Here is a 25,775-nt window from a genome sequence, read left to right as displayed (position 1 = left end):
AATTGAATGAAACCGACAAATAGGGAGCATTGAGAATCAAGAGGAGGAAAGAAAAGAACAATGAAGGGACGTGTAACACCATCAAAGGGGGAAGGGAGCGAGGGAGTGAAAAAGAGGAGTAATGGGACGGGGGAAGCAGGAGAGGAAGAGTGATGAATGCTCTGACAGTAACAACCTCATCAATCAAACAGCCCCATTACACACTCATTAGCGCACACCCGCGTGCAAACATACTCACGCACACACACACTCACACCCGTTGACCCTATCAATTTCCGTGGTCACTAATGCAGCTTGTAAATCATAAAAGGGGCTTTTGGGCTGTTGCCAGTGAAGCATAGCCTGCCTTGCTTTAATCTCTCCAAACAAACACGCACCATGAAGACACAACAGGATGTGATGTCATACTGTAACTGCTGCTTCAAATAGCTCACTTCCTAATTTCGTATGATAACTTAGCACATACGTCCCACTGGCACTGCCTCGATGCTTATATCCATTTTCAATATCCACCCTACTGACCCCCCAACATAAAAAAAAACCTGAATTCAGACAAACGTGTGTGTGTGTGTGTGTGTGTGTAAGTGTGTGTTTAATTACCTCCACCCTGCGCTCTACTCCAATATAGTCAGCCTCTGGTGGTATCAGTGTGTGGAGTTCTGTCTCATAGGCTCCCTCTCCTCGGTTCACCGCAGTGATGGTCAACGTTACCAGATTGTCGTCTCCAATAACCAGCTCTGAGCGGTCCCTGTGCGTGTGTTTTATTAAAAAAAAAAAAAAAAAAAAGAGAGAGGAGAACAGTGCAAAGACAAAATAAATATGTTCAATCATGTAGAGGACACAGAAAATAAAGCACTTTGTTGCAGTTACGTAAAAGAATCTCCAACTTCATGTGCAATCTGTTCTACTGTTTTGATGCTTTTAATGGTTTTATGTGAAGCACTTTGAATTACCTTGTTGTTGAAATGTGCTATACAAATAAACTTGCCTTGCCTTACTGCATGGAATGCAATAACCCTGACCCCAACAATAGTGTGTGTGTGTGTGCGTGTGTCAGTCAGTAGAGGGTGACAGGATGTTTGTATAACGCTGCCATGGAGATAACGTACAGCTGGAAACACTATAGAGAGTAAAGGCTAATTCACATACACATCGGTACACAAACACCTTCACACACACACGGTAAATGGAATTATAATGTGAGCAGCTTCGGTGTAAACGTTTCTCATTGTGTGAGGAATAACAGACATACTTTCTTTAGTTTGGCTGTGTGCATGTATTCCTGTGTGTCTGTGTTTGGCCGTGTTAAGTGTTGAGTGTTTACAGGTTGAGGTCAGAGGGCCATGTCACTCTTACATGCTGGCAGAGAGCTGCAGGTCGGGGATACAAATATTGTCGTCACCGCAGTCCAGGAGAATGTAGGCCTGAGAGGAAGAGGGGCACACAGAGGGGGATTGAGGAAACCAAACCCAACTGAGGTTGGGTTTGGTTATTTGAAAAATATAATTATGAAAAAATGATTCTCCTTCTCTTTCCCTTTCTATGGTTTCTCCACACTTTTTTTCACTTTCTGCAAGTGGAAGAGCATGCAATGTGTTTCACATATTCTTAATCAGGCTCGCTTGTTTGACAAATAAATAGTTTGAAGTAGGTCCAGAGCCAAGTTTCACTTGGCAAGAAGGTCTGAGTCCACCAATGATAATCTGATCTCTCCTGTGAAAAGGCAAAGTTCAGCTTGATATTTGATATTAACAGGTTAAGCCGATCATTTTTCATCAAAGAACAAGTGACATCAGTGAAATTTGACATCAGGTTGGATTTGAGTCTCATTATGTGCTCAGACTTGGGCTCAGTCGATCAAGTCAAGGACGTTTCATTTATTCAGCCCAATATCACATATTTTGCTTCATTACAATCTATCCAGCATATCTTCTATTGTTAGACCATAGATTTGGGTTAAGGAAAACTCCCCAAAAGAATCCCTTTAACCGGAGGAAAAGAAGAAACCTAGCTGGAACTAAACTGGCAAAATGACAATATGGAAAACCAGGATGAAAATATTTTACTATAAACGTATAATGTGTATACTGTATATATACACTCACATGCTCTTGAAGGAAGGTGCTGCTGTAATGGTTGAGGACAGGTGGGAGGTTTTGGCCATGAGTGGGTGGAGCCAAGCTGTAGTTCAGAGCCAGTGAGATTGGGGTCAATTTGTCCCTGAAATCCTCCTCCTCCTGAGAAGGTAACAGAAAGAGGTTAGAGATGTGCAGTAAGTCAACTTGGTTTGGTTTAAATAGTATCAGAGCAGTTGGACAGCTGATGTAAGACACATACCATCGTGCAAAAGCTCATGAATGTGTGTTTGTATATGTGTGTGATTTGCTCACTCTCAGGTAAATGATGTAGCTCAGACATGCATGTGGGCTGTCGTGTCCCAATTTTAGAAGTCCTGTGCGCTGAGGCTGCTGGGTGTCCAGGAACAAAACTCTCTTGACTCCGCCTCTGGTGCCTTTCAACCAATCCAGCTGCAGCTCTGCTCTCAGGTCTGGACAGAAAGTAATGATACAGAGATGGAGATGGGTGGTGTTGAGTTAAGAGGAAAGGCTGAGTGTGCTGCCCTCAGTATATGTGCTGTGATACACCTTGGCAGTTAGACAAACTCCTTCCTGACATCACGACTCTGAAGACAGTGCCCGTTGTCCACAGATTTAATGACGTAAGAAAGAGTAAAACTAAAACACACAAAATCCATAATGAATACAAATAAAATGATTTCTCTTTAACCTTTCTCTTTAACATACTGACTTAACAATTGTAACAAAACACTGAGTGTAGTGACAGTGACAGTGAATAATACGATCCAGCCAATTAGACACTCCTAAACTGTTCCAATCCCTTTACATGTGCACATGTGTACATGACTTTCCATTGGTCACAAAGTAAGGAGCCATTTTTACTCCACAGAGCATCATTAGACAGTGGAAACAATGTACTGTAAACCTCCATTGCCTGTTTCTTTCCACCCTATTCTTGTTTCCACCCCCCCTCTTGCCTTAGTTTTCCACTCTTACCTACAGCGCTGGGGATCCCCACTCCACTCACTGCTGCACACACGTCCACCTTTAGACTGGATGAACAGAACATCAGAAGATAAAGAGTTACACAAGTGAGAGAGAGAAGACTGTGGTGATTGTGTGATTGTGTGAACAACATCAACACATATCTGTCTGTTGACCCACATCCACACCGACAAAGTGAACAAAAAGCAAGGGTGCCAACATTTAGAGTACAATTCCTATTGAGACCTCTAATTCTGAAATATTTACCCACTCATGATACCATAAGACAGGATATTATACCTGTAAGAACTGTAAGTCATGCAAGTTTAAGGGTGGCCGCTCGATGTAACATGTTGCTAGTAAGTACTAGCAAGAAGTCTTTCAAAAAATAGCTTAATTTGGAATGTTTTACAGTTAGTTATTCTTTCTCAAAAGCTTGGAAAATAAGGCAGTAAGGAGTCTTTAATTTGTCTTTACTGGGATTTATCATGTAGGTCAGAATTACATTCTGCTGTTTTAGTAATGTAGCTGTAGAAATGGAGGTCTGGAAACATGATGTGAATTGTTACCATTTACTTGAGGCTTCAGCATTATTCACAAATGCATGCAGTGCGTTCTGAACGTAGTTCATATTCATTTGTGGTTTCTTGAAAGCCAACGCAGGCTGGTCATATTTGCAGCCGATACTATCTCAGCATGAGTTGTGCGGTTTATGCACACCAACAATTAGGTGCCTGTCACAGCAGTGACTTATTTAGGAGAAATCATGACTGCACACTACGCTCCAATGATATTATTCATTCATTGCAAACATTTTTCAACCACTCTCCTCCCTCTTATTTCTATGCATGACAAAATCATAAAAAAACAAACTATATAACTAAATACACTGCCCTTAAGCAAGGCATTGATTCCTTCCTGTGCTCCAGGAGGCAGTGGGGAATACCGCTGAGGGCCCTGTGAGCCCCTCGATTAGACACACAGACATGGGAGACTGGGAAACATTTCTGCATTTCCTCTATTTTAGTGTGTATTAACGTATGTGTAAGAATGTGTGTGTGTGTGTGTGTGTGTGTGTGTGTGTGTGTTATCACCTCTCTAATCAAGAACAGGAAAGTGACTCCCACACAGGGAGCTCTGCACTGTTAATATGGACTAATCGGAGGAAGCTTACAGACGCAATGCTCCTGATTCTAAAGACTAAGCAATATGAGGCACGAGGTAAATGACTTCATGTGAATATTGTTTATTTGGTTTCAGTCCGCAAACTCTAACGTCCATAAAGCAGATGTTGGATGCTTGTGTGTTTGTTAATAATTAGGATCCCCATTAGATGACACAATGATGCTGAGCTAGTGTTCCTGATGGTGATGGCGTGGGATGCAGATGTGAGTTTATGTTATGTGTGATAAAAAATACAGGTTTCTATTTGAACAATGACTCCCGTAAGTCATGCTGACCTCTGCAGGTGGTTTCATGCGTGTTTAATACGTGTTGCATGTAAGGATGTGTGTGTTTTGTGATTTTGGGTGTGTGACTCTAATAAGCACTGTGTGTCAAACTTAAGCATATGCAGTGCGGAAATGACCCCCATTTTACAGACAGCAGCGCTGCTGCTTGGTTAGTCATTACTGCATGTAATTTCCCCCTAAATGCATCTGCTCCACCACCCTGCACACTGCGAGACGGCCCTCCCTGCAAATAGGAACACATAAATCCCTTCCCCGACTTCCCCGGGTCCGCTTAATGAGTAAGAAGGAGCGTTCAATTCAAGACTGGTCATTAAGTAGCTGCCCCTCCTTTTCCACCACTCCTTCATCCATCTAGCCCCAGTTTGAGCCTCTCGTGTATCACAATTCCATTCCAGACAGCGCAAATTACATTATAGATAGATCGATAATAATTCGATAATACCCGGCCCCGGATAAGTGGAAGTTAATGGCTGGATGGATAATATATATTTCATAAGAATAATGATTGTTAGTTTGTATGAGAATACTGTATACAATACATAATAAATAGATACCAATATTACTTTTTAAAAATCTATAAAAGTTTATAATAAAGGCTTAAAATGCCCCAAAAATACTGTAAATAAATTTGACCTTTATCTTAGATGGTTTGAAGTGAAATACCTTCATAACTGCGTTAAGTGTTGTTAAACGACCCTCTGAGTTTTCAAAGATTGCTGAGTAGTCATTTTTTGGAACAATTTGATGCTTTAGCCCGTGACTCAATGTAATGGTAATACATCGTAAACTGGAGCTAACCTACAATCATGCGTCTCTCCAGCTCTCACCACAGGGAAACAACTAAAATCTCAGAAGAATCTCAGAGCCCCAGATATCCCTCAATTCTACGAGCTGCTGTTGGACCCTCTGCATGTGTGTGTCTGTGTCCTACGAGTCCTATCTGATTCCATACCTCCCACCAAACTTTTATGCCGGTTTATTTAAATAAGCTGAGATATGTTTTGACAGAATTCCACAGTTTAGTGCTCTCTGTCAATCCGATCCAAACCCTGTTCCTTTTTCACCTGCTGCCAAGACTCACACACACACACACACACACACACACACACACACACACACGCTATGATGTTAAACTAGCCGAACACGCTTTTCCCGTCCAAATAATCAGACAGCGGTTTCAGCCCCAATAACTTTGGACCAACACTAGACTGTGGCGAAGCAGCAGGAACCTTTAGACTCGTTCCCCTCAACTAAACACACCCCCAGACTGTTCAAAGCCAGCCTGCTACCCACAGAAACAATAACATCATCAAAATATAATTATGCTGTTTTAAATGAATAGCAGGGTCCCATGAAGCTCTATTTCCAGGTTACATGAGTATGCTTTTTCAGTGTACTTCTAAATCATTGCATTAGACACACGGACAAACAGACCTTGGCTGATGGTAGACGTCTAGAGCACAGCGGGTGAAATATTCGTCACATCTGTCGGTGTGTGTGTGATTTGTGAATGCGTATACTTTATACTGCATACCGTTTTATGATACAGTATAAGCAATATGATTTGTGGTACATCGCTGGTGTTCAGTGCAGAAGTAGGCCTCATTAGTCTTCTAGTTCTTATGACTTTTATCCCTTTAGCTTTAATTCACCTGCATGCACACACACACACACACAAGGTCTGTCGCCAACAACCTAAGCATGCCCTTCTTACCAGGTAACCATGATATCTGTTTGAGGCAGGTGACACTGTCGGTCATCGGGGTTTAGGATTCTGGGAGTTAAGATCAATGCAGCTTCCACGGACACCACAGCTCGAGACCTGCACACGAAACACACACACACACACACACACACACACACACACACACACACACACACACACACACACACACACACACACACACACACACACTGTAACACAATCTGACACAAGAGACATTTAAAAGTCTCACTGACTTCCAGGAAAAGCACAAACGTGAATCTACACTGAGAAGCATTTTAGAATGAGACAGAACGCCTTGTTCATTCTTACCTGTACAGCGACACCTCGCCTGCTCCGAACGCCCCCACGATCAGATCTGCAGAGAGAGAGAGAGCGAGAGAGAGAGAGGGAGGGCGAGAGAAAGAGAGAGAGAGAATGGAATAGAGCTTCAAAGAAAGCCACAGATGGGACTGATTTCAAGGTCTCCAGTAATCTTCATCAAACACAGACTTCTCACGTTTAATACACACACACACACACACACACACACACAGTAATATTGTGTGATATCGCTGTTTTGAGTTCATCATGCATGTGTTTGTTTGTATGTATGTATGTATGTATGTGATGTATGTATGTGTGTGTATCTGCTGCAAGACAGGGACCCCGTGCTGCATTCCAGTGCCATTAGAAAGTTCACATCGCTCCAATCACATTTCACGAAGCAACATTTCCCAACAGCTCCTAATTGTAAGCAGCAACAGATCTCATCTATATGTGATTTTTATTTGTTTTCATGGGTTTTGTGATGAACACACACTGTTAATTGGCTCTCATGAGTTTAAAATAGAGCCTGGTGTTTAATGGCTGCGGTTAGGGGACACATACCAATGAAAGCCACACACACCCACACACACACACACACACACACAGATATGCACACATACAAGTGCTGATTAAAACAATGTGAAACTGAGGAGAGGCACTTAATGGATACAAGCCATCACAACCAGATGCAGCAAAACTAAGTTGTGTGATCCTAAGAAAGACAGAATAACCTCATGCCGTTCAGTGAAAAGCAAGTTGGGTTGCAGCTAATTATTATTTGCATTATTAAGTAATCTGTTATTATTTTTTATGATTACTTTATTAATTGTTTGGCCAATAAAATAAGAGAAAAAAACTAAAAAATGCCATGAAAATGATCTAAAAACTAGAATTGATTTGGTTTACAATGACATAAAACTATGAGCAACACTAAATACTCACATTTAAGAAGCATTGCTAAGCATTACTAACTATAAGTAACTATCTGTGGTAACCTGCTGCATGCAGGATTGAACTAAGCTGGTGGAAGTGTTCTCTTGTAGAATTTGCTTGTCATTTGCTGTGTCTTTCCTCTCCTGCGTATTTAAGAAGAAAGGGACTAATTGAATCTGAGAGAAGCACATCTGTTTCTGCCTTTGGCTGCAGTCACTGAGCCCCCCTGAAACCACAACATTAAACATTTAGACCCTGTCCCTCTTCCCCTGGAGTGTGCTATGTCGCTATGTGAGTATGTGGCTCTGTGTGTGTGTGTGTGTGTGTGCTGTATCGAAAAGCCTGCAAAAAGAAAGGACCTCAAGATGTGGGTTTTGTGGGGCTGCCGGAGAGGTACGGAAAAGGGGGGAAAAAAGTGCAGTAGGAGGAAGGGGGGACTGATAGAAAAGGGAGGGCAGAGGAGAGCGCACTTGGCCTTTACAGCGTAATCTGTGAAAGCCATCAGACGCAAGGTGTGTTTTCAGCAGCGGGAGCGACAGAGAGGGACCACCTCACTCCCAGTCCAAATTCCTCTGTCCATCCCTCTGTTGGAGTTGTGTAACCAAGAAATCCACTCCTGCCATATAGCTTCAACACAGTGGCTGTCTGCACTCCTTATCCTCACTCTTTTGTTTGCTTTCAAAACCGCTGCATGACATGAGACTGATTTGTGGACAGGGCACCTTTGGGGTTAAGTGTGAGAGTGTGAGTGCGTGCATGGCTGCACCGAGGGCTCAATCAAATCACGGCCCACTTTCCTTTTCATGTCAATCCCTTTTCCTTACGCACAGGAAAACTTGCCTGCCACTGTTGATTTGAGCTCAGTGTGGGCGTGTGTGTGTGTGCATAGAGACACACCGAACCATACCCACACACAAAAGGGCTGACACACCAGTACGTAGACTCTCATATACACTCTGCTCATTGATGGCAGGTCTAGGTGCAGGTATCATCTGTAACTGAGCTGCTTTAGCTGTTGGTGTCTGTCCTGGGCTGTGAAAACACAACCTCCATCCCGAGTTTAGACTGACTGTCAAGCTGTCACTGGCTGCCTGCCATGACTGCCTGTTTAGCTGCAGGGGACTGGCCTCCATGATGAAATGCCAAAGGTCAATGGCACTCGGTGGAAAAGTAGGCGGTTTTAAGAGAGAAATGGAGGATTTCTTAATTCTTGGGTGCACGTGTGGGATTTTAAGGCTATTTGCTGACTTGCCAACTATAATATATATTTTCAACACTTTGGCTTGAAAAGCACATATTTCACACTGCAGACAGGATTTTCTTAGGATTGACGCACAAAGTAGGTTTTGTTTAAAAGTAAATGTGGTGATGTGATTATAATACTGAGGGAACAAAACATTTGCAACCCCCCCCCCCCCCCAAAAACACACAAAAAAAGAACAAATCTTTTACTTTCTTTAAGATGAAAAGGACAAAGCACATCCAGAATGAGCTGAAAATAAAGATGACCGCTAAAAATACGAGTAGACATGAGTCCAGCAATAGATTTTACACCTACTCACCGACCTAATGACCCCTCGTCACCACCACATCCAAATCACCAACCCCGCCACGTCTCTGTGTCTGTGGCTCTCTGAGCAAGTCAGTGTGATTGACAGGTAAAACATTGTCAGTTTCTGACCTTTGATCTCTTGGCTGGACCTCAAATGCACCCTGAGGCAATCTGACCCCTTTCCGATACACAGCTGACCCTAACCTTAACTCTGGCCTTTAGCTTGAACCACACTGCTTATTGGCCTCCACTGCATCAAACATCAACGCAGTGCTGCTTCTGTGTCGACCAACGTTGCCTGTAGTTTAATGAAGCTTAATTCTGGGCTGCAGATCTTAAGTGTGCCACCTTTCTTTTCGTACTGTAAGCTATCAAATAAAACCATAAATGACTGTGATATAATCTTTTTGGAAAACAAGCTTCATCACCGTCTTCCTTGTCTCTGTTCCTGCAGTAGACTAATGACATTTAACTTCTATGGGAGCACATGGCAGCTTTAGCAGGCCCCCCAGACGCCTGTGCAGTCCTCTCATAATACTGATCAAACATCTCTGGCTCCTTTGAACAGTGTGACTTTACTACCCTGCTAACGACACTCTCTATGTGTGTGTGTGTGTGTGTGTGTGTGTGTGTGTGTTTCACTTCCGTCAGCCAGCTCTCTAATGACAGATGACACGAGCGCGCCATGTTCTTTTGTGCGTGTGTTTATATGATGTGTGTGTGTGTGTGTGTGCTGGCTGAAAGCTATGCCACCCATGAGTTGCTACTCCACTTCCTCCTCCACCAGCCTGTAACCCCTGTGTGTGTATTTACAGTACAATGATTTTAATTCGGGATCTCTGATTTGCGGTGGGTCTGCACAGGGTCCAGCTTTGTCCTGGAGCCTGGCACATGCTCAACACACACTCTCTAGCTGCCAGTGAAACTGATCACAAGCCACACACTGTGTGTGTGTCCCTTGATATCCTGTTTGTGGAATGAAGAAATATGTTATGATAGCAGAATGAAAAGGAAAGGGAGTGGGGGCAAAGAAAATAATAGGTAAAACTAAACACATTCTCCTTTTCAGCCCAATCTGTGTAAGCACAAAGCCAAAGTAATGCTGAGCAGAGTGGCTCTAAATTAGAGAGAAAATTAGGTAGTAAAACAGTGGTTTTACAGACCTGCTTTGTTTCAAATCGATTTTTTTTCTGTACTAAAAACTCTTGTACATACACAGCTTTGCACCAACAAATTACTTTCAGGTCTCATATGATTGTTACTGTATAAGGTTTCTAATGTTTTCTAAAGTCAGAAGTTGAAAGTATCCAGTAAAGAAAGTAAAATGAGTTTCCTTCATGTAATTTGATTGAATGCTACATTTTTGGCTAATCGTTTTAGGGATATGGGCCGAGGTCTGGCAGACTGAATATGCGGCGAATGTATTGCTATATTTCTTTCTTTCTCTCCTTCTTTAGTTCTATAAATCCCCAAATAATGGATGATGCAGCAGTTCATTGGCACTCATCCCTGTACCCCCTTCTTCTGACTGATGACTTTACCAGAGTAGAGGAAAGCAATACAGAAAAACAAGGGGATGGTAGTGGAGAAGAGCATGGGGGGGGGGGGGCATGCAATGTGGAGGTCAAGAATGAAGAGGAGGGAGGCTGTAATGAGAGGAGCTGGAAGGAAAGTGGAAAAGTCAAGGAATGCAAGTCTGAGAAAGAATTTTGATGATAACACGGGGAGTTGAGTGGAGAAGGATTGATCTGTTGAGTATTTACCAGGATACTGATTGTTGTCCAGGTCTTGGCCCCCTCTCAGAGTAAATCCATATCCAGGCAAGCTGCCACTGGGGGTCCCGGCTGCTCTCAGCTCTTGGCTCAGCGTCAGGCCTCGCGTGAATACTTCTCTGTTACCATTAAAGATCAATACTCTGCCTCCACGCTCCTCGCCTCCGAACGGACAGCCCACCGCCACGTCTAAGGGATGACACATATACGCATGGTTTAGACATCAGCAGGGTATAAGGGCTCCCCTGAGACAGAATCAGTGGAAAACATACAAGTAGAAAAAAAGACACAAGGAAAAGAGCTTGGCCTTCCTTTACCTGCACTGGCGGACCATGTCAGCATGATCATTTACCTCTTTTCTTTAATTTCCTTTTGTTTCACTCATCGCTTACCGTAATCTTGTCTGGCCTCTAAACCTCACTGATTAGTTGCCACATTCTATGTTGCATCTCTTTCACATTCACAAATATTAATGGTGAGTGTGAATGGCCTTATTGTTCACAATATTAGCATTGGTGATGTAAATTGTAAATTGCCTTGGCTTGCATCTATTAAATCTTGTATAGTGTCTGTGTAAGACTTCAGTATAACGCTGGAGCTCTGGGTGGGGGGGGGGTGGGGGGTCGTGCACCAAGGGTTCTAGGTGCACGATGCCTAACGTAAACAAAAAAACATTGATACGTTGATAGACTAATGTTTCTTTGTACACACAGTTGAACTGTGCAGCCTCCACATACTTCTGGCACTTTTGCTTCTTCGTGAAGTTGGGGTAAATGGATGTGAAGTAGGCTCTCTGACTTTGAGAGGCGAACCATTGAACTAAGCAGTAGGAGAGGTAGGAAATTTCTGAGTTACAACTACGATATATAACAATTAGCAAGCTCAGCTAATTGTCTCTCGACTCTGGCTCGATACCTCGCGGATGAGGCTGGTATCAATGTTCTCATTGAATTCTCGGTAGGAAAGTCAAAAACACATAAACATTGAGCAATAACTTTAAACCTCCTGAAAACTTTTCCAACTTTGCCCAAAAATGTGTTTTTTCTATGTAGGATCCCTTTTCTCATGGTAAGACTACAGACATAGGCTCCATGAAAACAGAGATAAAGCAATTAACATACAGCACCTGCTCTGATATGACAAGTCTTAGATTTTACCATGCAAACAGATTTTGTTCACTCTTTAACCTCTTAATGTCCACTCATTGCACTGCTCTGTATAAAAGTAAGCTATCCGTCGGTGCTGTAACTGTCCAAACACCTCTAGACATCCTGTTTGTCTCTGGACCCCCCCCCCCCCCCCCAGCCTAAACAACTAGTTCCACATGAAGCAGATTGTGGGGTAGAGAAGATAAATGCAACCATGTGTGTATAGAAGTGTATATATGAGCCTGTGTGTGCGTAAGTCTGTCTGTATATGCGTTAGTATGTGAACATAACTGAATAGCTGTGTAAAAAAACATCTTACTATCAAATTTTTTAAAAAGTCTTCAAATAATGTGAAAGTCCCTCATGGGCATTGCTCAACAGCATCCCACTCAATGCAGACATCCACAGCACAATAGCAGAACACCCACTGTGATCGCTGAGACCAACACTGTAGGAGATTGTTACTCGCAGACAGAAACAGGCTGACGCTTTGAGCGATGGGGACAGACAGCCCGTTTTGGTTGATAAAACAAAACAACTTGAAAACAAAAAAGCCACATTGCAAATTGAATGAGCTACATTTTAAGGTTTCTTTCTGCAGCCGGCATGAAGTGATAAAGATGAGAGGACATGGGTATGGTTCTGCTTATATGAAGAATTTTGGAAATGGAGTGATGAGGTCTCTGCTATGGGAGGAGGAAGGACAGTGAGTCTCAGTGTCATCACAGACAGAGATCTGTCAGTCATTATGCACGGGTGGAACACAAGGGCACAGGTATACTTGAACACAGAAGTTTGACATGCTGTTGAAAACCCCGATTACAATGATTCCATGGTGACGGCGTAATGCAGAATAGTGAAATCATGCACAGACATGGACTTGTACTCATTAGATTAACTCGCAACAAGTATTCTCTCTGCATATCACCGCAGCTGGCAGAGAGGCTCCATCTCCGTCTCAGAGACAGCCACATCCTGACAGCCTGATGTCATTTACAGCATGATTCAGGCCAGAGAAAGCTTCAGCATTGATCCAATGGTTAATGATCCGACGGTTAAAGCGTTGAAAGGGGTGGGACACACATTGACGCAGGCTGTCCATGAATAAATAAAACTTAAATGAGTGGGACTGATGTCATATGAGGGCCAGATGTGCATCACTTCATTCATTTTTAAAGCAGCATTAGACATGACTCAGCTTCATGGAGCATTTGGGCTGCAGGCTGCGGGGTCTGTGTGTGTGTGTGTGTGTGTGCCTGTGTCTTTGTCCAATCAATGCGACGATAAAATAAACACATTGAAGAGGAATGAACTCCGGGCTGCCGGACAGACACTCCCAGATGATTTTTATCTCAGGGCACATCTGGTGAGTTAAAAATAACTCCGACACACAGGCACACACTTACACACACATGGCCTTATCCCCGATCATCACAGGAGGAAACAAGTTCACCCAGACAACCTTTCATCGCCGCACTTCCTGATTGGCTGAAGAGCTTAAAGTTTCTCAAGCAGCAGCATCTGATAGGATTTCCTCAGTAAGAGACAAAACAGTCCAAGAGGCACAGGAGACACCAGCTGCACATGGGCAGACAAGTACAACAGAAATAGGCTCACGTACTGCCACATAAAACATATTCAATGATTTTGTTTAATCTTCTCATCTCCTTCTCTTTTTCCTTTTTGCTGTCTCTCTCATCTTGCATATTTTTGTTTTTCAGATGAATTTCATCTGGCTCAATTTCCTTTTTTTTAATCTCATCTTTCCCTTTCTTCTCTGTCTCTTTCTGCATTTTATCCTTTCAGCATACCATTGTATCCATCCTGGTTGACGTCTCCCAGGGGTGCTATAGCTGTGCCGAAGCGCCCAAAGGTGTGTGTGCCGGTGAGTGCAACAGGTTTGGAGAAAGTGAGCGGGGCCATCTGCAGGTACAGGTACACTCTCCCCACCTCTCTGGGTTTGCTCTCCATCTCTCTCTCCATATAGAGGGGCGCTCCAACCAGCACATCGTCGGTCCTGGGGACATAAGCTGTGGTTTCAATGCTGCGAAAGACAGAAGAGAGTACGTGTCCAGAGTGACAAGGACATTTTCTACTTACCCATCTCCATTCAGGTCAGCGACAGCCACCGAGTAGCCAAAATAGGAGGCCATCTGAGGAACAGACAAGAAAGGAACATGAGTATTTTCAACCATGAAACCCAATACATGATCTCATCTAATTTCATTGATAGACCCATTCAAATTGAATTCATTCAAAAATGGAAGAAAATCCATATCAGCTGCTGCCCATGGTGCAGTGGTGTATATGCTGCCCCGCACTATAACTGTGACCGGGCTGTGTTAATGCTCCTACCTGTTCCCCCGTGAAGTTCTGGATAAAGGACAGATTCGTGGAGTTGATCATTACCACCTAAAACAAGCAGATAGAATGTCAGATACAATCCAGTGTGACTAATAAAGCACCCGAAATTGTCCTAAAGCACTCCAAGCTCACACATAGCCAAGCAGTCTGACAAACAGGCACATGAAGAATGATTTGGAAAATAAATGCATAAACAAGCTTTTAATCGACTGAAACCCCTTTTCTTTTTTCTGCACTCCCCCACCATCATCATCTTTGTGCCTTAACCATCCCCCCCCCCCCCCCCCCCCCATCCTAACCCCGGTCATGGGGAGAGACGGAGGGGGGAGGCTGAGAATTCCTTCATAAGACCTAAAATAACAACCACATGGAGACAGCCGGGGGGGCTACACGTACACACACACACACACACACACACACACACACACACACACACACACACACAGACGCAGGAGATGCACGTTGACCCATTCACAGATGTCTCAAAGACATACTAAAAAGGGATATGAACACAGACTGAGGAGGATGTGTAAACACAAATATTGAATCTCTAGCTTTGACGTTAACCTTCTTGCACTCTGAGTTGTCAGATTGGTCACAGAAGAAACCCAATCTGGGTTGACAGCTACACCAGTGCCAGGCCTCTAACATGGCCTACCTGCATCCCTCATAACACTCCGCCTGCTGCGAGCTGCAAAGCCCTCTTTACAAGGAGCATCCTCGCACCGGCTACAATGTCCAGACACACAGTTGCAGTTTGTCTGCAGTGTAGCTAGTCCTGCGGTTGCACTGCAGGTTAGGGTTAGGGGTCGTGTGTGGAGAAGGGTTAGTGGGGCTAGGTGGGGTCACCGCCCTCCACATGCAGCGGAAGCTGTGTGTCATTAGGGAGGACACTGTCAGCCCTAGGGACATGTTCCCATAAGAGAACACTAGACGCATAGACGCACATACATTATTTCTGGGATCTATGTAGATACGTATGTGTACAGTAAAAGCTCAACTCTAGATGACTTCGTTGTGTGTGTGTGTCTGCACAAAAAGCCTACACTGTACTTCGTATCTCTCTCAGATCACAGACTGCCACACATACATCTGCAAAAATGGCCGGTTTTTATATAGCATACGGATGGCAGAAAAAAATGGAAGTCAGATACAGAACACAGAAGTAAGAAAAACCTCATGCAAGTGTCACCATAAGCCACCAAAAATGGCGCCAATGTTTCCTGAGCAAAGAGTCTACAAGTATCTGGAAAACACACTGGAGGGATAAACAACATCTGTCAAAACTATTTTGGTTTTGGAGCAGATTATCGTTGAACGCATTTAAATTGAATAATGAAAACTGCTGGTCATTGGTGAGCTTAAGACATTTTAGCGACAATTGCAAGTGACTAATTATTCTTATGACTTTAATGACTCCTCCGAAATTTTGCTATTGAGGCTTTCAGGGGGTCTGAAGGGTAAATCAAGGGGTCTCGGACCCCCTGGCACCGCCCGTATTTTGCACACTGGGTGCATTCCTACCTATAACGCAACATCTGCATTAATTAGAAAGCTTTACGGCCCGCTACCTATTGCTAAATTCAGTAGCATATTGAACATGGCTGGGTGTAAATAAATGTAAATAGCTGCTGTGGGATTCTCACCCGGGTGCAAATAGACACTCCATTTCTTAGATTGTCACCAGTCTGTCACAATGCTATTGCTGCTGAATGACAAAACAAATGTATTTTTTTAATTTCTGGATTTACTTGTCAGTTCATATACTCACATATCCAAAGTTCTGTGCTCCTCTTGGGACTCCGGCTATCAGCTCTGGGAAACATACAAACAAAGACAAAATCAGACTTGTGTGTGTGTATGTGTGTGTGTGTGTGTATGTGTGAGAAATACTTACAGAGAAAGAAAGGGCTCATCAGAGGTTTGTCTCAAAGGCCTGAACCCTTAAAGCCCCTCCCCAGCCCACCCTGTCAGAAGGGCCAAGTGTTGCTGAGAACACACTGAGTGAGTGGGTACTCTGTGCTTGTGTACTGATCGATGAGTGTGGTGCAGTGGACTTCTAGGGACGATCTGAGGGACCCACACAGAGAGAGAAGACAGGGTCCCCTCTTCCTGCCTTCCAGCTTTACCCAAAAGGTTCAACCACAAGGCCTATAAACCAGGACTTCCCAGCTCCATCCTCACTCACAACTAACGACCAGTTAACGAGAATAAGCTTCATACCACAACATAACACATCAACAGGCATGTGTAACCTCTTAAAGCTCACTTTAAGACTCACTGACATGTGTTGTGCCAGAGGGCATTCGGGGCCTTTGCGGGATTGGCATGGGGGCATGTAAACGTAAGGCTGTCCCGCAAAGATCCCACTAAACGGTGATTAGCAAAGAGCCTCTGATAGACAGGAAACTATGAATGGGAAGCTGAAGTGGCATTGGGGGAGGAGGGTCTCATGCGTGTGACAGAGCTACAGAAGAGTGAGTGTGTGATGACAGTGTTTGAAGAGAGAGCAATAAAAAAATGATTTAAACGGTTTATAACGGTTTCATAAAAGAGCCGAGCTTTGTTTTGAATTACTTCTGCGTTTCCTTTGCAGCGCTGACAAACCGATGGCATGGGAATGAACGTCAGCAGCACCTGAAGCTCGCATAGAGATGAGAATCACAAAGCCACACTGCTGGCAAGCCACCAGAGTGTGTATATAAGTGGATCTAAGTAAAATAAAACGATTTGTACATTTCTAGTAATCATAACTGACTTTATTTTGGCCTTTCACTTGAAAGGTTCAACAAAGATGAACTCACATTTTCCCCCACCTGCACCTCTTTAATAAAACGATGCTGTATGTGCGTGCCGGCCTGTCTTCCCACCTCATATTTCAAGTCCAGAAAAGATTGCCGACTCACTCTGGACCTGAAGGGGTCTGCGGAGTCTGCCTCTAATCATTCTAATCAGTCAAAATGGGGGAGAGGAAATCCCTTTATCAGCAGTTCCCAAAGTCCTGTCCCCTCAGGGTCGCGACCCAGACATACAGAGACGGTTCTCATTACTGCCTTTGAGTTCAGACCAAGACACTGTCACCCAGCTGTCCACTGCCTATCGCTCACCCTACAACACCCCTCACAGTGGCCCTGGCATCCAGCCGGAGAGAGAACACAAAGAGAGTGTCGAGCGTTGCAGCGCTTCAGACGGTGTTGCAGTGTGGCTGCTGCTGTTGTCAGTGAGGGATTTCTCTACTGCAGCGTGTGGTTAGCCGTAATGAATCGTTGGCTTTCTCACCTTGTTCGGAGTCTCCTGTAAACTCCCCCACTGCCACAGAGTAACCTAGAGAGAAATTGGTTGCACATGATGACATGGGGGCAAAATGAACTCACTGTACGTGGTGTGTGTAATGTAGTGTATAATTACTGTTTAGATTAAAACGGTTGTCACTTTGTGTTTGTTTTGTAAATGCAAGTTACCAAGGTAGCTGTCGTCGTGTGTGTCTTCAGCAGCTCGAGTGTGTTTCTCTCCTGGAACCCGTCTTAGCACTGCCTTCAAAGAGTAGCCGTTCAGTATCTCAGCTATGCCCGCTGTCATTACCTGACCTGCACACAGACACACACACACACAGATAAATACAAAACAAACACTCAGGGTGAGAGAGTCACATCTGTTCATGGCCAGTGATTTCAGCTCAGATCCCATGAAAGGGGCACCGCTGCCCTCTGCTAAAGAAACCTGCTGGAGCTGACCCGTCTGCTCTCCATGAAAGATGCACAGAGCGAACAACACATGGAAGTCTTCCCTGAGGAAAGCGAAAAACACATCGTTGGCAAAGGAATAGCTGGAAAAATAGTCGCGAAAACGCCTATCCTCTCTGTAGCGACGGAGTTTGAATTATAGGTGAGCACGCACAAACAACATCCTTCCTCTGCAGTTGAACAAGAGGTCAAACAAACAAATGATTTTATCTGCGGCCGCAATGAACCTTCCATGAATCTTTCTTAATATGTGTGCGTGTGTGTGCACTGACAAGGAGGCAAATGTGCCCTCTTAACCCTCCCCTCCCCTCCCCTTCCACCCCCTCTCCCTCTTCTTCTCTCTCACACTGCGCTGCGAGTTCGTCTCCCAGAATAACATATCCCTATATCAACTCATGATGAAACCTCCGTCTGATTGATGAGACACCGTGTTACGAACTGTTAACACATAAGTCACTGCAGCCAATTTGAAGTGTCCTTTACACCCAGAGACATCAAGATTGTATATAAAAGAGGGTTTTTTTTTATGATGACTCAGGCTGAAGGCTGAAGATAATCGTTGTATATTAGAAGCTGTAAAATCCAGGCTGAGTGCTTTTATAAACATTCGGAGGAAGTGTTTTAACTGGAGGCAGCCAGCCTTGCCACGCTGAGGGCACAGAGAGTCCATTAGGCCGTCTGTGATGTCTGTCTCGAGCGGTTTTGTATGTTGGAGCATTTATTAGTTAACCACATGTAACAACAGCAGCCATGCCAAACAACAATCCGAAATGATATTTTAAAAATTGGAGCACTTTCCCCTTTTTTTCTGACCTCTTGCTCCATCTTTCTTTTCTAAAAAAATGAATTGCTGTGAAGGCACACATGGGGGTTACAAATAAAGAAAAAAGCCTTTTTTTTGTGCAACTTATCACCAACTGTCTCCTTTTTAGGAAACTAAACTATACTGGGATAACACACACACACACACACACACACACTGATGCACCTGGAGTTGGGGGAGTAGCGCTACACTTCAACAGCTGAACTCTGACACGATCTAGCTGTTACTCCACCGATGAAGACACTTCATCCCTCTGCTCTGACTAGCCCTGCATATCCAGCAAGCTAGCTGACCTCAGCACTGCTTTAATCGAGCAGAAGATCCATCTTTCTTCTTCTTTCTCTGTGTCCGACTCGCTCCCTCACCTCTCATCTTTCTCCCCCCCCCCCTACGCTGCAACATGTTTCTATCATCTCCTTAACAATCCTCTGTCGCTCCCACCGTCCTCCCTGCTCAGTCTTTAAATCCTCCCCACATTTCCTCTCTCCTTCTCAACCCTGTAGCCTGCCCTTGAGCCTCTTCCTCTCATTGAAGCTTTTCCAAGCCCCTCTGCGCTTTATCACGGGGAAGAGGGGCAGTTCCTCTACACTCCATTACCCCCCGATCAGCTCATTACGGAGCCCAAACACCCATTTCCTGTTACACTGTTACATACAGAGAGCTGCATGAAGTGAAGGAGCAAGCAATGGAGGGAAAAAGTAAATGAAAAGCTGCAATGAAAGCGAAAGAGACACATTTCTTTCCACCTCATCCTACGTAAGACCCCTGGTAATGAAATTGCAGATTTGGCAAGTGTGTCCACGTGCATGCGTGTGTATGTGGACTGACTGACTGTTAAACTCCTCTACATTCTCTTCCCACATTTGAACACCTTCCCATCTATGAAATCATTGCAAAGAGGGACCAAATACAGGCGTACATACTGCTGCTGCAGTTACCTTGCCAGTAAAAGCTTCCAGGTCCTCCTACCACCAGCATTCCTTCCTGGAATAAATACAATTCGTTAGGGTTAGTCACGTGACAGATGTTTGTGTGCGTTTGTTTGAGGCTACAGGGGTACATAACGTGTGTAGCTGTGTATGGATGTGCGCATATATGAATCCCGCTGTCATCCTGTAGAGAATGACAACTTCCTGTACAGGAGGGTAGAGTTGGACCACGAGACAGAGGTCACAGTTCACACTGACTATACAGTGAAGGAATGTGTATGTGCGTGTGCGTGTGTTTGGTCTGTTGTGCTCAGAGGCGATGGGTCACATCAGGAGGGGAGGCTCCTCTAGGGACAAAATGCTCTCATCTTCCCAGTGTCCATAAATCTCAGAGGGGGGTCTTGTGCGTGAAGAAAACCCCTCTGCTTGCACTTTGTCAGGAGACAAGATGTGTGCAGGTCTGTACGATGGCTGCTACAATCTTTACCTTGGTGAAATCCACACTGAAACCAGCCTGGCAGAAGCCCTGTCCCTCTGGGTCTGGATCATCTGAAAAACACACAAACATCTTTCAAACACTATAAAAACATCGTACTTGATAAAAAGACACATTTTATGGAACAAAGAACCACTGAAATGTTTTTTTTGATTAAACTACTAAACAGAACTTATGTGCACATAATAAAGTGTTCTCCGTTTCAGAGGCAACCTGAGGGGAAGACTAATTATGCGACACACCTGCACATATAAACAAAAGGTGAGTTGTTGTTATAGTCTGAGTGATTGTAGATCCATGTTAAGATGAAGCAAAACATCTGTCGGAGGCAGAAAAATCCTACTTAGACACAATAAAGAAATACTACCTCTGCAGCGTTATTCCCCCCCCTTGAGAACAGTTGAATTTACAATGCGATTATTCTCGTCTAGATTAGTTAGAACTGACATAAACAACAAAATAGAGATCTTTAACGACCTTCAAGCACTTGAGGGAGTGTAACGATGAAACTGTGTGTATGGGAGTATACGCAAGTGTGAACAGTGAGGTGTTTTATGCAGCGCAGATGATGGAGAGGACGATAAGGGCTGTGTTTGATCTGCTGTTTACGATGTGCCACCTGATAGCCTCCATTTCTCCTTATCATACTCTGCTGGTGCCTCATATCACGATACAGAGAGAGAGAGAGAGAGAGAGAGAGAGAGAGAGATGGATCACAGCAAAAAACTGTAAGAGAGAAAGAAAAAACTGGAGATGAAGAAAGGGAGCGGTCTAGGAAAATCCCATGAATCTCATTTACAGAACCGTTGACAGAAAGAAGTTTATTTGGCCAGGTTTTAAAGTATACATCTGAGATTTCTGCTGCCACGCAAATACAGTAGGAGGTAATGGAAGTTTGTTGGTAAAAAAACATTTTAAAAAACGTCTTAAAAACACGCTATCAACAGTTGTCATCGGGACTATTTCTTCAGCAGATGGTGATTTCAATGACAAGTGTTCCCGGTGAAGTCTGTGGATTATCCTGTGAAACAGGCACACAGCAAATGTGTGCTGTTAAAGTATTTAAATATATAATGACAAAAGCTAAATTACATTCACCTCAAGTGGAGTGGGGTGGAGGATGGAATCTCAGAGACAGACATCAAAACCTGGAGGAATTAAACCTAAACTATCGGCATGGCTACAGACTACCAGAGGGAAGTGAGAAATGGTTTGTCGTGTGTGATTTGGGTGAACTAACCCTTTAAACTCGCGGCCTAGATATTATGTTTTATAGGAAAAATCAGTGCAACGCATTTAAACGTCATGCCATATTGTGACATATATGACTGACACAGTGTATTAGGACATGGTCTGGTAAAGCCACGTCCTAACATTATGAATGATACGGTTCATTTGTGTTCATGCTGACAGCAGAGAGAGGAAGAGAAAAACAATGGAAGGGAGAATGGAGGCCAGTCAAAGGGAGTTGGAGACAGTTGGAGACGAGGCTGCACGGTGACTCACTGGTCCTGCACGGTGAGTACTCTGCGTAGGCGCTGAAATTCTGGACGGCCACATAGCAGGTCCCCACGGGGTCCTTCTCCCCACTCAGTTTCACTGTCCGCCAGTGGTAGAGAGGAGCACATGCCTGCACAACAAATGCAATTCTGATTCCCATTTAAAGAAATACTGACTTTGGATGTTAGTCCACGTCATGTCCACTCACCACCACTTTTCCTTTGTGTGTCCTGACAGATGCTCCAAACCACTGGTGCGACTTAAACTCCAGAGGCTCTCTGGTGCCGTTTACCTTTATCATCCTGTTATCTGGAGAGCGACGGAGACAGAGGGGAAGTGGATAAGACGTAAAAAAAAGAGAACGAAAGAGACATTTCATAATGACACCAGTAAAAGCTGATATTGACTGTGGTAATGTGGATCCAGGCCTTGAGCTCTGCCTTTGAGAGTGGAAAGCATTTGTCCTTGATAAGCGAGAACAAACAGCAACAGTCTTAAATAAGCCTATAACCAACATCAAAACACCATTTGGCCCTCAGAAAAGACATTTGTCAGGATGCTGGGGGCTTTTTTTCAGTTAAAGCTTTTCCTATAAAGTATAACAACACTTAAGACTCTAACTTGGCCTACACACACACACACACACACACACACACACGCGCGCGGTTGTATGTGCACATTATGAGCATTTCCCAGCCGACTCACAATAAAGTGTTAGATTTGGTGTGAGTGCATGTGTGTCTCTGTTGTAGATATTTTCCAGCGTTGTTAAAGACCAGCCGGGTCTCTTTAGATCTGTGAGGACCCCTCCACGTTAAACACCTTCCTTTAGCACATGCACACACACACACACACTTAAATAAGCACATGCATATATAGGCAGACGATAGATGCATAACAGCAGGTGTACAGTGGATTGTTCTTGAGTTAATTCGATTTAAAATATATTTGTAAATGTATATCTTGTCCCCATCATCATTTACAGGATATATTGCAGATACCGTCGTTCAAATTGTGTGTTTGCATGCTTTTACATAAACATCTTGAGAAAAATCACCACTATATTGAATAAGAAAATGCATCTTTCTCATCATATTATAGACCGAAAGGTTAAAGAACCAGGGTCATAAAAGTTATTTTTAATTCCAGGATAAGTAAAAGAAAATTGCGATATTGTTTCTCTGAAGAATGCAAAGAAATGTAAAAAAAATAATTCTGTATATTTCTCGAAATAATTCTATGAAAGATGCATGTAATTGATCAGCAAGAAGAACCAAGAGACCAGCTGTCTTTCTTTCTAATCACGGACATCCAATCACCCCGCGGCACTGGCCCTACTTCACACATCTGCAGAGCGTCACTGAAGCCGTACAGCTCACACAGGTACACACACATACTCAGTCACATGTGAGGCTGATGTATGGACGTTAACCAGTACAGTGCACACAGATGGTCACCACTCGTGCTGCTATTTTTTAACAGTGTGCATGAGTCTGGTTTATACCTGTAATAAAGGGTCTGCTGTAACTCTAGAAATATCTACCGTAACCACTGTCATCAATCACACACCCATTCTAGTGTACGCATACACACGACTACGCACACATCTGCTCCTCTGTGTTGACTCTTATATCCCCCAGACCTGGAATTTTCCCCAAAACACTTCACACTAAAACTAAGCCCTTTGGGGAAAAGAACACATAATTAACTTCAGGGAAAAAACTAGAAAATGATCCTCACATTTGGAAGTTTACCCTCATCTGCATCATGGGGCCTTTCTTTAGTTCAGGCAGAACAATGATGTCCTGCACGATCAGCTGATCGGCTATCAGCGGTTTCATTCACACTTTAGCAACTCATTTATACATCAGCTGACGAGCAAAACATCCAATCATATTCATGCATGTGCACACAGCAGCGTGTATAACGTGACAGTCATCTGTTGAAATCCTGAAGTGAGTATCACTTGCTGCCGCAGCCCCATCCTCACGTACAACTTCCGAACTAAAACTTGAGCTTGTGATACTGTTAACACGAATCTAATGTTCATGTATGCTTGAAACTTTCTCAGAATCCTGTCAGATAAATTATTTCTCCCGACAGAATACTTGTTGCAGCTCGAACCAATTTCCACCAAAGTTAAATGCGGAACAAACGATCAGCTCCTTCTACATCTCTCTTTTTGTAGTCCTCACATCCCCCCCCCCCCTGAAAAACAAAAAGAGAGAGGGATTGACTGATGGAGAGCGAGAGACAGAGACAAGGGGTGGAGAGAGGAGACAGGGATACATTTTCGAAATCTAATAAAAAGCAGACCTCACCCAATCCCCCTTTCCTCTGAAGGGGAACTAAATTCCCATGTGCATACAGTTTACCACCCCCCCCCTCTCTGTCTCTCGTTCTCTCACTTGTTCTCTCTCTCTACCTCGTGCACACACACTTACTACTCAGATGGAAAAGCGTGCATCAGAGACGTTGGACGCACAAACACAGGCTGATTGGACAGTTAACCTTGATGATAATATATTGAAACCCATAATCAACCTGATGCAGGCTTGTACCAGCAAACCCGCCAGCCACCTTTTTAGTCAGATGAAGCTGATGAGACCCACATGTCTTATCTCTCTTTTTATATGCAACAGCACATGTGCCAACTCATATCCACACACGTACACGCGGGCTACAAAACTGGTTCCAAATGGACGGAGCAACATCTGGAGCCACCTATGACTTAAAAAGGACACAAAACAATGAAAGATAACTTAAAACAGGAGTCTATGGAACATGTTTAAACCCGGTGGGAGCCTCAGGAGGTCTTTCATGAATATATTTTGATCCGTGAAATGAAAAGAACTTGAGAAAGCTTTCAGGTAACTCACTGGAACTATCAAAAGGTATCTGTCTGCAGCTGTCGGGCAGTCCAGGCCAGGAGCAGTAGTAGACAGCCCCAGCCTCCACAATGCCGGGCTGAGAGGTGTTCGCCTTGGGAGCCCCAACCAACACACTGATCCTGAAAAGAAAAACCAAGGTACAAGTAGGAAAGTGTACAATGCATTATGCAAACTTGTGCAGTCACTGCACTTTCTCATTCAAATATTATTTTCTGTTCATAACTCTGGTTTGCTCTGTGCAGCAGAAATGTGAATCCCGTTCCAGTTTGTTATATTTTTTCTCCTCACATCATTTGGAATCAATTCTATTGAGTCTACTGTAAAGCATATCTTGGCGGGTTAATGTACAGGTACAGTTTAACTCTGCAGGACCCTGGTGGGACAACTTCAGTCCTGATGTTGCCACTCACGTGTTGCTGTCGGAGGAAGCTTGGTAGAAGTCCACAGAATAGCCGAAATAACTTCCATCGGGTCCTCTGTAAACCGTAGGATGTTCTGCGTGAAGGTTGAAACTCAAAACTCCATTTAGCGCCGGCCACAGAACCGACATCACCCCGAGAAAAAACATCCCAGCGGAGGAAGCACAGTCACATACGCGCTCCATCCCCACAGAACAGTCAGATGCGCACTATTTCCCCCAAAAATGAGAGAGAACTGGAGGAAGGAGAGAGAGAGGGAGAGAGGGCGGAGAGACAGAGGGTTTCCTCGGTCCAGGTGAGGTAGGTTTGTCCCGGGTTAAGTCCGCAAACTGGCTGTCACTGATCACTGCGCTCCCCCAAAACTGCCTCCTGACACCCTGAAAACACCAGGTCTGTTCAGAGTCTCAGCTACAAGACACTGCCCGGCCCCCGCCCTCTACACAAAACGTTACCCCCTACACACACACACACACACGCGCGCGCACACACACACACACACGCATTACAAGGCACAGACCACATCTGAGCGCGCAACGGGACAGGCGCGTCACCACTCCTTTTATGGCACAGGCAAATTTTCTGTGGCGAATTGAGAGCTTCAACCTGAAACAATAAATAATATTAAAGTGAGATTTACAG

General features: G+C 44.0%; 1 protein-coding gene across 1 annotated transcript in view; it reads right to left on the bottom strand.

Moving 5' to 3' along the window:
• The window catches only part of itga8 (integrin, alpha 8), a 35,132-nt gene extending 9,712 nt beyond the window's left edge, over positions 1 to 25,420 (bottom strand). Inside the window, exons 1-20 of the mRNA XM_079275573.1 lie at positions 25,128 to 25,420; positions 24,706 to 24,836; positions 22,035 to 22,135; positions 21,833 to 21,956; positions 20,318 to 20,379; positions 19,840 to 19,885; positions 17,797 to 17,922; positions 17,615 to 17,659; positions 16,107 to 16,150; positions 14,327 to 14,383; positions 14,072 to 14,124; positions 13,783 to 13,988; positions 10,815 to 11,012; positions 6,570 to 6,615; positions 6,249 to 6,356; positions 3,075 to 3,130; positions 2,391 to 2,548; positions 2,106 to 2,237; positions 1,357 to 1,424; positions 601 to 748 (exon numbers count right to left, since the gene is read on the bottom strand). Of these exons, the coding sequence (XP_079131699.1) occupies positions 601 to 748; positions 1,357 to 1,424; positions 2,106 to 2,237; positions 2,391 to 2,548; positions 3,075 to 3,130; positions 6,249 to 6,356; positions 6,570 to 6,615; positions 10,815 to 11,012; positions 13,783 to 13,988; positions 14,072 to 14,124; positions 14,327 to 14,383; positions 16,107 to 16,150; positions 17,615 to 17,659; positions 17,797 to 17,922; positions 19,840 to 19,885; positions 20,318 to 20,379; positions 21,833 to 21,956; positions 22,035 to 22,135; positions 24,706 to 24,836; positions 25,128 to 25,321 (2,103 nt within the window). The 5' untranslated portion in view covers positions 25,322 to 25,420. The remainder of the gene's footprint in view (positions 1 to 600; positions 749 to 1,356; positions 1,425 to 2,105; positions 2,238 to 2,390; positions 2,549 to 3,074; positions 3,131 to 6,248; positions 6,357 to 6,569; positions 6,616 to 10,814; positions 11,013 to 13,782; positions 13,989 to 14,071; positions 14,125 to 14,326; positions 14,384 to 16,106; positions 16,151 to 17,614; positions 17,660 to 17,796; positions 17,923 to 19,839; positions 19,886 to 20,317; positions 20,380 to 21,832; positions 21,957 to 22,034; positions 22,136 to 24,705; positions 24,837 to 25,127) is intronic.
• Positions 25,421 to 25,775: the final 355 nt, after the last annotated feature.

This window comes from Melanostigma gelatinosum (genome assembly GCF_949748355.1).
Source record: "Melanostigma gelatinosum genome assembly, chromosome: 9".
In the NCBI taxonomy this organism is placed as follows: domain Eukaryota; kingdom Metazoa; phylum Chordata; class Actinopteri; order Perciformes; family Zoarcidae; genus Melanostigma; species Melanostigma gelatinosum.
Note: the sequence above shows the minus strand (reverse complement) of the source record. Positions and strands in the feature narration are given on the sequence as shown.